Source organism: Homarus americanus, unplaced genomic scaffold (assembly GCF_018991925.1).
Source record: "Homarus americanus isolate GMGI-L3 unplaced genomic scaffold, GMGI_Hamer_2.0 scaffold48226, whole genome shotgun sequence".
NCBI lineage: Eukaryota > Metazoa > Arthropoda > Malacostraca > Decapoda > Nephropidae > Homarus > Homarus americanus.
The window spans coordinates 384,402-397,756 of NW_024730579.1; the positions used below are offsets into that span (position 1 = coordinate 384,402).

General features: G+C 40.8%; 1 protein-coding gene across 5 annotated transcripts in view; it reads left to right on the top strand.

The window, feature by feature from the left end:
• LOC121867041 (adenylyl cyclase-associated protein 1-like) overlaps nt 1-13,355 on the top strand; it is a 116,637-nt gene that overhangs the window by 67,603 nt on the left and 35,679 nt on the right. For all 5 annotated transcript variants that reach the window (XM_042366794.1, XM_042366796.1, XM_042366795.1 and 2 more), the window contains exon 2: nt 5,610-5,747. In XM_042366794.1, the coding sequence (XP_042222728.1) occupies nt 5,610-5,747 (138 nt within the window). The remainder of the gene's footprint in view (nt 1-5,609; nt 5,748-13,355) is intronic.

Below are 13,355 nucleotides of genomic sequence, written 5' to 3' on the forward strand. Positions count from 1 at the left end.
GAAAAAAAGAGAGTGAATTTCAACCCACGTAAATTGAATTCTTTTGTTTCTATTCTTCACAAATATGCAAAAGACCGATTCATTCACTCCAGAGCACCAGTGGAGTTGGCGACCAGGAACAAGAGGCCGTTGAGAACATTTACGAGGAACGGTTAAAACAGTCAGTGGAGGAACACTTCCCACAGACAGACACACACACGTTTTAAAGCCACAATCCCCGCGCAAATTCCCCTGACGCTGGGGAGTGTCTGGCATCTATCTGTAGTTCACGGATAAGATTTTGGTTTATAGCTGGAGAACGTTGATTTACCTTACAAATTATAGCTGGAGAACGCTGCTTTACCTTACAAATTATAGCTGGAGAACGTTGATTTACCTTACAAATTATAGCTGGAGAACGCTGCTTTACCTTACAAATTATAGCTGCAGAACGTTACTTTACCTTACAAATTATAGTGTAAATAGCAACTTAAAAAAGATTTATAATACAAATAAAGGACGCAAAGAAAGACAAATTCCTTGTGTGTGTGTGTGTGCGCGCGTGCGTGCGTGCGTGCGTGCGTGCGTGCGTGCGTGCGTGTGCGCGTGCCTTCAGTACCCACATATTGCCAAAAGTATCCATGGATATTTTGTTCCCAGGTGTACACGAGAGCCCTTTACCATTTAATATTATTCCACTTGTGCCAAAACGTGGTAATTAAAGCCGGGATGTACTCATAATATTTTCTTTTATTATTCGCTCCAATTAATAATGTTCTTGCGTGGGTTAGTTGAAATATTAATTGTGTTTTTTTCCCACCTGGTAAATTAATTTTGTCCGGATTAGTTGAGTCATGTGTGTTGTTATGCGTATTGTAATGTATGTATTTGTGTTTGTTAACGTTATTAGTGTACGGTATGTGTAAGAATTTGTTATACATTTATTTTGTTGTAATGCATTTATAGATGAATTTGTTTACAGGTTATTGTATTTTTTTTTTTACTTAGAGAATTAATATTATTTTATGATGTGGTTGATAGTTGAATCATTTTTTTTTAATTAAAAGAGGTTGTGTGCAGGCAGGTAATTTAGTGTGCTATAACGGGCGTGTGTGTGTGTGACGACCTGTTAACTGTGATGAAAGTCTTATTTTTAGCTTTAGTCTTGTTTTAATTGAGGGGGAAATAAGTTATGTGTGAGAGAGGGAGAGACGGGCACAGAAAATAAGGGAGAGATGTAATGACATGGGAGGAAATGAAATGAGTGGGGACGAGAGAGAGAGAGAGAGAGAGAGAGAGAGAGAGAGAGAGAGAGTTGACAACACGAGACACCCGTCCTTCAGCTAGGTCAAGTGTCACCTGATGCCTCACGCCCGTCCATCAAGGTCTCCGCCACGCCCACCTCGCCTCACCTGATATATTGTCCCCGTGTAATATTAAATTTGAGATTCATATTCAGAATATTGACTTTGAAACAAGAGCATCGGTCTGATGCAACAGCACAGGTGCAATATTGCCTCTGATGTGCCCAATATTAAACTGATATTCTAGTCGTCAATCCAGGGGCCCAGGTACAGTTGCTGGTACAATATTGCCTCTGGGGGTTGGAAATATTAAACTCAAAAACAACAGGACAGGTACAGGTACGATACGTCTCAGGTGTTACCAAATATTAAAGGTTAACGTGAAAGTTATTTATTAAGAGGCAGTATCCTAGGGACGAGTACAGGAAGAGTAGTGTTGGTATGGTGTCATGACTTACTATGAAGATGTATTAAAATCAACTAACCTGACTGTAAAGGCAACTTGTTTCTTGGCTCTTTAAGGACGGGGGTTTAAGATGCAAGTCTTTCAAGTCGATTTTAAGCTATATTCCTTGGCTTTTGGAGGACGAGGGCTTAAGGTATCATCCTCAAGGTGTTCATTCACCTTTCCCAAAGAGTTAAATCATAACTTAATTAAACTATCTTTATCATTGGGATATTCGGCGTTGAAATTAACTGATTTGTGTTTGTAAATGAATAGTTCAGTAAGAAACCCATAGCTTGAGCGGCCGTGGAAGAAAAATTCTTTGAGTTGGTCGGTCAGTAAATCGATGAGTAAAGTCAGTCAGGGAAGGCGTGTATAGAGCTCACAAGGCAGCTGACAATAAGAGGGTGGATGGTGAGCGGTTTGTAAGTGTAGAAATGATTACACACACACAAACACACACACACACACACACACACACACACACACCAGAGAGAGAGAGTAAATGTGTGCGTGTGTGAGAGATTGAGAGTGATTGAAAGTTCCACAAGGTGAGTCAGGTAACCCACCAGGCATCCAGGCTGTGGTGGTGAAGGAACACACTACCCATAAACACGCCATAAAAACTAGCTCACATTTACCTGTCGCCCACCATCTACACTCTTAAGGTTCCTCTGTTAATGTTTTTCGCCTAATTCGAGCCGCATGAACCCTTTGTTGAGTTTTAGGAGCTCATCTCGCAAGTTGATTCAAGCCGAGGAACCTAGATTAATTCTTCAAACTTCCTACTTCAGACATATTCACCCTTGCTGGAGGTGGGAGAAAGTCATCTGGGTGGCTGACTTAAGCTGTATCACAAATATGACGCTGAAAATGGTGTCGAAACTGCTGAGAAACTCGACTGTAAAGAGGGAGAAAATTTACCAACGAGTTTGTGAGAATCTTGGACCCAGCCATAGTTGCTCTGTAAACGCGAATGCTAGGTAAGAGTATGGCCTGACGACGTGCTTATGTGCTCTTAGGCTAGGAGGGCGAATTGACTATCACGCAGCTTCCATAAACACAACTCCAGCACGAGCAGTGAACAGTGTCGGGCACTACCCTCTACCACCCAGTAAGGTCTAAGACTCGCTCAAGTTGTCCAACTTCCTCGTGCAATCGAACGCACTGAAAAACAACGCCAGCACGAGCATTGATGAGCGCCCAGACGAACATTTGACCGCCTTCTGCCTACAGGGCACTTTGATGGCATAAACCATAAAACGAGAACTTGGTGTATTCCTTCACCCCGCTGTGGTAACGTAACGCCAGACGACCTTTTGCCTGTAGTAGCGCTCCTTTATGTAAGCAATATTTTAGTAACGATTGCTGTAGACCATTTGACCCTAAATGGACCAATATTGACATTGTGTGGTGGGCTACTGTAACTGTGTGTGTTGGTCCACCTTAAGATTTCGTGATTACCATTAAAAGTAGTTTTTTGTTATTCCAGTAATTGATATTCTTTGTTATTATTAATTAGTTCATCGGTTAACATTCGTTGGTATTAATAATATTTACATACCGGTTATTTTCTATAGTACTTATTATTATTATTAATTAATTAATCATTACACTAAATGTTTGTTTAGCTGCTTTAGCAAGACAACCCACACAACGAAATTTAGCGGACCCAACCCGTAGAATTTTCACCTATTGTGGTCCCCCCCCCAATCCTTAGATTCCTACCTCACGTACGTACGTGTGTGTGTGTGTGTGTGTGTGTGTGTGTGTGTGTGTGTGTGTGTGTGTGTGTGTGTGTGTGTGTGTGTGTGTGTGTGTGTGTGTGTGTGTGTGTGTGTGTCAGCACCACACATTTAATACGGCAGATATGTGTAGAAATTTGTAGGATGAGGGGACAGAATGATGATGATTAGTTAGCTGTGTTTTGATTAAATTGATCTAAAATGAACCACATTTTATCCTATAGTGGATTATTATTATTTTTATTATTATTATTATTATTATTATTGGGAATGTGTTTGTTAGGTCCATTGAGGAGAGCACCAGCCTTATAATTACCACCACACTCACCCTCACCGCCTCGCCCCTCTAAACGACCTCCCATAATAACTGTTGCTGAGTCATCCCATTAACCTCGGGTCGATGCTTCATTAGCTCGTTAAGCTAACTACCCAATTAACATAAGTGAAGTTAATTAGTGTTAGTTAAGGTAATAGCCATCTTATGAATGGTTAATATTCTTGTAAAGTGTCACTTGTTCGTGTTGATTAACAGTAAAAGGAAGTGACTAGTGAGAGTGTACCGGCAGTAGGGAGACTCCAGACATAGTGAAACAGGAAGTAGGCTTAAAAATGTTTCATTTATAGATTAATAAGATGGACTTGCTTCTCTACTGCCTCTCTGTGTGTGTCTTAACGAAAATTTCTCGTGAAATCATGCTCCTCACCCCACTCTCCCCGTGACTATAATAACTAATCATAAATGCTATTTAAGTGGTGATAGAATTTTATGGATAAATATTTTATATTAGCTGGGAGAGTGGGTGGTGTTTACCTCCTGTTGTGACGTCCATTCCCTCGACCCGTCATAGAAAACGCTATAACTAAAGAGAATGTGTTTTTAACCGCTAACTTTGGTATATAATCTAAGTGGAACCATTTTTCAGAGCCGCCTTTGTGTATTTTGAATATACTGCAAATTCCTTTATCCTGATGGTTGAAAGTGTCGTTTGGCATGTAAGCAGTGAGAGTAGACGGGAAATTTTGTCTGCTTTTGTGTTTCCATAAATAAAATTGTGCTTATATTCTTTACCGTTACGTGTTATAATAGTTTACGGTAATAGTAATAATAGATGTCACAACCATGTCAAATGTTTAAGGTGTTTGGAGAGTTATATCATCCCTAATCACTTACCGATAATGATTATGGCTCTCGTAATGATTATGGCTCTCCCTCCCTTATGACGTGTTGTAGTGGTTGTGATATTGGTTATTATATTCTTATGACATGTTGTAGGATTGATTACATAGGGAGGTGTTGTAGTGGGTGAGGATCATGGAAGATTTATCATGTATTAAGCCTTGGTGGTTACAATGGTTCTCTTATGACACGTGTTTGTGGTTGACACTTGTGACGGGTATTTTAAATGTTTAGCCTTCATGACACGGACTTATGACACTTTAAGTAGTTCGGCTCCATATGACTTATATTTGTGACACGTGATAGTGGCAATGCATATGACAGGTGTGTAAAATGTACATATGACACTTAAAGGGATATCGGCTTCATAACTTTCATCTCAATAGTTATCCTCTCCTTTCACCAGACAGGTGCGTGATGTACATTAACGTGTATTGGGGGGGGGGATGCCGGAGAACAGGCATCCTTTGTTGCATTACAGCAGTGGTCCCTCACCTTTCTTACACATTTTCATTAATTTCTCTCTTACAAAAAATCCCAAATAATATATAAATATATATATATATATATATATATATATATATATATATATATATATATATATATATATATATATATATATATATATATATATATATATATATATTTTAAATCCTTGCCGCAGGCTCCATAATATGGTTCCGTGAACTACAGGTTGGGGACCACTGCATTACAGTATGAAGTGTGAACTGGCGATGGTATATGGTATGATGTTTGTAACGACGCTGTACTTTTGATTGTGGAAATGAGTCTGAGTGTTTGTTGAGAAAATGCTGTTGTAATATTGTTTGTAGGATGTATAGTGTAGTAGATGATGTGGTGTGGTTAATGTTATATGTGTTTAGTGCGTATGATAAGGATGGCGTCATAAGCTGTGTGTAGTGTTTATACTAACAGTGTGACCCTTGTTTGTGTTACAGAATTGGTGAGCATCATGGCAGGAGAGCTGGCATCACTGGTAGCCCGGCTGGAGACAGCTGTGGACCGGCTGGAGAAGGCTGGCGTACCAGGCCTGGCTGGGGGAGGCCAGGGAGCAGGAGGAACCCAGTCTGCTGAAGGTGAGTCTGACACACCACGCACACACACACCTTTGTGACCTCACCGAGTGAGAACGTGTCTCCTGGCGCTCAGTAGCAGCCAAGGGCATAAGAACATAAGAACAAAAGAAAATAAGGAGTCTGCAATAGGCCGGTTGGCCTGTGCATGGCAGCTCCTGTCGAGAGTTACTACCACTCTTATTATCCATGAATCTATCCAGTCTCCTTTTGAAACTTTCCAGCGTTCCAGCACTCGACATAGTTGCTAAGCTTGTTCCACTCGTCCACCACCCTATTTGTGAACCAGTTCCTTCCTATTTCCCTCCTAAACCTAAACTTACCCAACTTAAATCCGTTGCTTCGAGTCCTATCCTGCTCGGATATTATAAGAACTTTATCTATATCTCCTTTATTGATTCCTTTCACCCACTCAAATACTTCTATCATATCTCCCCGCACTTCGTCTTTCTAGGGAATGCAAGTTTAGTTTCTTTAACCTATCTTGATATGGAAGGTTTCTTAGTCCCGGAATCATTTTCGTCATTCTTCGCTACACCGACTCTAGTGAATTGATATCCATTCTATAATAAGGGCACCAGAACTGAACCGCATAATCGAGGTGCGGCCTGACTAGCGCAAGATATAGTTGCAATAAGACCTCTGCACTCTTATTACTTACACTTCTAGATATAAAACCCAATACTCTGTTTGCCTTATTTCGAACATTAACGCACTGTTTTCTAGGCCGTAGGTCCGGGCTTACAAGTACTCCTAGGTCTCTTTCACAAGTTGACTTCTCTAGGTTGATGTTGTTAAGGTCTTTTAGAATATTTTTGAATAGGGAAATACAGAGCAGACACGATATATACAGTACCAGGTAAAAAAAACAAAACACGGGATGAGACTTTGAATTTAGGGAACTCAAAAAGAACGATGATTTGACCCCTTGAAATATGATAAAATATTTCCTTTAGTTCGATGATAGTATTTTAGGTTGTTGTACCGGAGGAGTTACAAGGAACAGTGTATCTTGGTGTTATGTAGTGAAACATAAATGAATGGGTATAGCCGAGAGTACACATACAGGCTGAGAAACAAATCACAATGGTCTGTTTAAAGTCGAAACTCCTTCAAAAAAAAAAACCGAATCTTACATCCATTTATTTTCCACCATCACCGTAACTCTGGGTTAGTCTTCGTGTACCTTCGTTTTGGCTTCCCACTTGAAGAGCGAAGTCGGAAGTGAATAATTGTGATTAGTAATTATTGTAATGTCATTAATTATTTGTGTAATTGACCCTCCAAGACGCTAATGACATGTTTGAATCACACATTATGAATACACTGTGTGATGAGGTTAACGCTCTACTCTACTCTGGCTTTTCATGTTATTTTCTAGATGAGACTGATGAAACTACTCAGATATATTTGGTGTGTTTTTAGCGCCCCCCCCCCCACACACACACACACACACACACCTTACCCCCGAGTTGGTTGCCGAGTGTCACCCCAAGTAGAGAGGAAAGGATAGGATGTCACGCCGAGCACTAAACGGGAAAATTAAACTCGTGGGTTGAGGAGGAAATGTTACCCCTGAGTAGAGGCCAACCATCCGTGTACCCTGTGATTATGTACAGCCGTCACCACAGTGTAGGGCTCCCTGGTAGTGGTGGTAGGGTTGGTGGTAGTGGTTGTTGAAATAGTGGTAGGGATGATGGTTTTGGTGTTCTAGGGATGTTGGTGATAGGGAAGTTAGTGGTGGTCAGGCTGGTTGGTGGTGATGAGTAGGAGTGGTGGTAGGGGGTTATCGCTGATGAGCAATACACCTTTACCTCAGTAGAAAACACTAGTCATCCTCCATCCGTTCTCCCAAGACTTAACCGCTGAGAGGCTCGGGGGGGGGGTTCCATGCCTCCATAATCTCAGCTGAGGTAAGTCTCGGAACAGTGTAATGCTTGTGACTGAACGATGATTTGTATTTGGGTCACGTGTCCGGCCGATTAGGAGTTAGACCGGCGAGATTGATTCAGTCCGCCTGGTCCCCAATCAGTGAGGCAGTAAAACGTGTGGTTGCATACAAGAGTTCGTTGTGCCTGACCGCCTCAGCCAATAAAACGCCTCGTTACATAGACGTCCAGCTATTCATCAGTCATTCAGCCATTAAGACGTCACGTTGCAAATGAAGGCTCATGATTCGTCAGTCAGTTAGTAGAACATCTCATCAGTCAGTCAATCAGTAACATGTCTCTCTTCATTCGTCAGTTCGTCAGGCAGTAAAACACCTTACTAGGTTTGACAGCTCACAGTACCTTTCAGTAAGTCAGGCGGCCCCCAACCTCGCCTTCCTTCTGTCCACCAACCACGTGTACCGCTTAGCATCTGTTAAGTATAATAGAATGGCTACTAGTAACTAATGGCGTGTTATTGTGGCTGTAGCGAAATGTAATCACAGTTTGGAGGTCTGTCTGTTGTCATTCGGGTTAGAACATGTTTTTCGTCTGGTTTTAACTTATGAACTGTATAACACTAGCGGTCTTACTCGGGGAGTTTATTGATCCAGATATCTGTAATGGATAACGTCAAACTTAAATTTTATTGTTTAGTAATTTTTTGTCATGGTGGTGACATGGCTATTTTTACAGTGACATCTGCTGGGCTAATACTAATAGCGCGGTAATAATTAGGATGATGATAATAGTAATAATAAAGATAATAATTATAATAATATTATTAAAGGTGGAAATTAAAATAGTAAAGATAATTTCATAAATACATTCAGGTTTTGTAAATACTACTGTACAGGTCCAGACCAACGTGCAGTGGTTGAGTGTCAGGCATAAAGTGGCCTACAAATATGAGATTTATGCTAAGTGTACAGTATTTCGGTAGCTTGCGACGGACGACGAGGGAATTGGTGATACAAGAGTCTTTTTATACAAGTTTATAGTAGATGATGTACAGATGTTTTTTTTTTCTAACAAGTTATTAGGGTAACACCTGTCGGGCGCCGGGGCGGTGAGAGAGAAGTCCCGGACAAGCTGAAGGAAGCGAGTTTTTTTTTTGTAGAGGATGAAAACCTCTGTGTGTGTGTGTGTGTGTGTGTGTGCGCGCGCGCGCGCGCAGGGAGTTAGGCTTTTTATAGATGCTAACGAACGGGTGTTGATGGCAACTCCGTTATGTAGAACTTCTAAATCCGTTATCTGAGCCGCGCACACTGGGGGAGAGAAGGTGAGGGAGGGGGGGTGAGGTGTCTTCTCAGCACAGCTGTATAACGCCACATGGCTCCAGCTACGTTGCACGAACGTATATATTTCCGTAGTGTATCATTAATATTTACTGATAAATAAAATAAAAAACACCATTACGGGTCTTTTCCTTGTTAGAGACCTATAGTAGGAACTTGTTGTATATAACATAGTACCATGAAAGAGAAGATGGTCGTAATTTTAAGCAGGAAGCGTTTTATGGCAGGTGTCTCCTTATTAACACTTTAAAACTTCTTGCTCCAAGTGTGTTCAGTTTCAAGCAAGGAAACGCCTATATGAGTAGATTTGACAGTCACGTTATGTCAGAGTTATTTAATGTAGAATAATGTCGGTGTTAAATCTGTACATGTAAGATGTAAACAATGACTATATTACCTGGTATATAAAATAAGGAAAGTTTTGAGTTGTGATGATTTTAGGTATGAAGACGTTTTTGTTGTCTTAAGGCCCTAAAATGGTTGTATTATTCTTGAACATTTCTTGCTGTATAAGCTTACAGTACGTGACCCAATATTTTCCACATAACGAGTTTCATATATTGACGGTACTGACTTTGGGAAGGACGAATTGGTGTGTGTGCAGCGTCGGGTTAAACCTGATGGAAGTCTCGGTTTCTTGTTGTGGGAAGGGAACACCAGAATAGAACACATCCGTTATATCAGTCGGAAAGAATGAATGAAAGCGAATCATGTTGGTCTTCATGTCGACCTCTCTGCCCTGTGAATTGAATTGAATTTAAATAGTTTATTTAGCCAGAAAACACAGATACAGAGTGGATAATAATAACAATATTAACATGGCTGAGCCAGTTGAGAACCTGAGCTCTCTTGTAGGCACCTGAAATATACTGTGAATTTATCTCAAGGAAGTATTATATAAAATTTAGTAACCTCTGGAATGGTACATTAGCATGGTGGTAATAAGAACATCTCTGAATGTTACCACGGTTATCACTTCAATATTTACTTTATTTATTTATTTATTTATTATTATATTTTTTTTTTAATTTATATTATAAGTGTATACATAAATTAGTGGAATTGAAAAACATAAATATAATGGGGAAGCAGTACAACATGGTTTGTACATTATAAAGGTTGAACAAGAGGACAGAGCTGTCGGGATTATGTCCAGTTGGCAAATATATTTATTGCAATGGTAATTTCTTATCTATTATCATTATAATTTCTGATAAAACGGTTTTGATGGTACAATAAAAGCAGGTACTGTATATATATATATATATATATATATATATATATATATATATATATATATATATATATATATATATATATATATATATAGTAGGTATTACAAGAAATATTAATACATGTACTTACACAATAGATTTTTTTTAAGAGATGAATTTAAAGGAAGGAAGGAAGGAAGGAAGCGTAGTCTTTGCTCCAATGGGTGGGGGTAAGTTGTTCCACACCTTCACACCGTGATATTTTATGGAGGTCTGGGACTGAGAGGCGCACATGGGGAGTGGTCCTAGTAGCTCTGGGTGCCTCAAGTTGTATCTCTGATTATTCCGAAACTGGAAATAATTATTGTCAAGCAAGTGATTGATAGATTTGTAAACAAAGAGGGCACAGCAGTAGGTGTTAATATCTTCGAATTTTAACATTTTCAATTTAGCAAATCTTTCGTTTGTGTGATCTGTTTTTTTCAAGTAGGTCATTGTCTGTACAACTCTCTTTTGTGCAGTAATCAGGGATTGTGTTTTTGAAGAGCCAAGGGCCCCCCATAGTGTGTGACAGTGTATCAGGTGTTGGTAAACAAGATCATGATAGATTTCTTTCATTGCTGTGAGAGTGAGTGACTGTCGAGTGTGACACATGATACCGCAATGTTTATTGACTTTACTGTGAATGGCTTATATGTGGTTTCTCCAGTTAAGTTTCTCATCAACAATAACTCCGAGGAATTTAGTATTTTGTTCACGTTTGAGGACTGTATTACCAAGGTACAGGGGGTCAAGTTTTTCCTTCTGTGAAAGATCGTGTAGTGGGTTTTCTCAAGGTTTAAGGTTAGTTTATTATGTATTATCCAGGTCTTGACTTTAGTCAATTCGGTGTTCATAGTTCTCATCAAGGAATGGAGGTCTGAGTTGCTGGCATAGAGATTACTATCGTCTGCAAATAAGTTGTATTTTATGAGTGAACTGGCGTTGACTATGTCGTTTATGTACAACAAAAACAGTACTGGACCGAGAATGGAACCTTGGGGGACTCCATACAAGATTGGCGAGGAATCAGATTAGTGGTTATCATAGCAGACATACTGCATCCTATTGGACAGATATGAGGTAAACCAATTGTGGGACAGGCCCTTAACGCCGTAATGTTCAAGGTTTGAAAGGAGGATGGTATGGTCGACAGTATCGAAGGCTTTAGAGAGGTCCAAGAATATACCGACTGTGAACTGACTGTCATCAAAGGAATTTAAGATGTCATTAGTAAAGGATAGCAGAGCACTCTCAGTCGACCTTCTAGCTCTAAATCCAAACTGGGAGTCTGTAAAGATGTTATTGGCATTGCAGAAGGAATTTAGTCTATTACAGTACATGCTAGCTTTTCCATTATCTTACTGAAGGCTGAGAGGACTGATATTCAATTCAATTCAATTCAATTCAATTCAATTCACGACACTCGCTAAAAACTCACGAATCAGATTTCCTAGAAATCAGACTGGGTACTCATGGAAAAACCCTGTTTTTCGATGAAAAACCACGGGGGGCGCGAGCGCGCGCGCGCACACACACACACACACACACACACACACACACACACACACACACACACGTGTACGTGTCCCACCACACTAGGTGACAGGAAAGGCGGGAGTAGGCTCCAAATAGTGGGAGGAATAACGACCCCCGGCCATGTGGACTAATAGTAGCCAAGTGGTGGCAGGTTTGTGTGTGAGGAGGAGGAACCTGTTGTCACTGTGCGCAAAGTCGGATCATGAATGAGAAGTCCCTATTGGTCATACTTCGATGCTAACCTATGTAAAGAACAGGGGGATATTCAGAGTGGTGTATTACGGGTGTATGATGTAGTTATCGGGTAGATGGAAATGATTAAATTTATTTTGGTGAACGGAATTGTATATCGTTGTTGGTCCCGTTTCTTGTTAATGGTGGCGGGGTGAAAGATCTGTGGGTGACGCTTTATGTGTGTGTGTGTGTGTGTGTGTGTGTGTGTGTGTGTGTGTGTGAGGGAGGAAGGAAGGAAAGTGTGCAACTGTTGCCACCTTATGCGGGTGGTCCTGTAGAATGGGGTCACGGTTGGAGGTGGGGGGGTTTACCTCACGGAATCTGGTGGCAGTATGAGGGTGACACCACTACAACCAGTTTGCTTCCCATTTCCAACACGGGTCACGACATAGTGGCATTGTGCTTTTGTGTTTAGGGTGATGGTTGACCCCTTTCTGAAAAGATGATCCACAAGTCTAGGTGACAGGTTATTGTGTTGTGGTGATGTTTGGTATTGTAGTGTAGTGATGTGTGGTATTGTAATAAGGTGATGTTGTGGTGTAGTGTGGTATTGTAGTGTAGTGTGGTGTAATGAAGCGTGGTGTTGTGTTGGCGAAGTGTTGTGGAGGTGGCTTTTGGTATAACAGACATCAAGTGGGAGGAAAAAGGTGTGTCTGTTGATGATGATGATCTAAGTTGTGTTGTGCACCTCAGGCAGCCCCTGACCCTCTTGTTGTGGTTCAGTACACACACACACACACACACACACGAACACACTCACGCACGAAACGTGCTTTATTACAAAATTGTTAAACGGGGGTGTTAGCGTCACGAACTTTGGTTGTAGCGATGACAACAGGTGGCGGCGTAACACAAGGTGGGACAACGGTTCCCCACCTGTTTGTCTTTAGTCTTGCTGTGCAGGGGCGGATCCAGGGGGGGGAGGGGGTCCGGACCCCCTGTTCATCAGAAAATTCCAATACTTTGTCTTTAATGCAGTATCGTACTCGGGCATTTTGTATAGTAAAAGGTAATTACTATTGACTCCAGAATATCTCCTAATATTAAGTGCACATGGCCTCAAAACGGCCTCATAATGCCCATGATATTGATCATATTTAAAAAACTTTTGGGGGGGGGGCTTACAGCTCCCCCCCGCACCCCCCTCCATCCCCCCAGCTGGGTGGGCTAGCTGTGCTCGCCATGTTCTCTCACCCACAACTTTTTGGACCCCCCATTGATATTCCTGGATCCGCCCCTGCCGTGTGTTTGTTTGTGTGCATTCACATACCAGGTATGAACATTTTCAGTATATATGTGTATATTTGTGTAAATGTGTGTTTGTTTATATACATGTAATATTTTTTCCGTATTTAATCT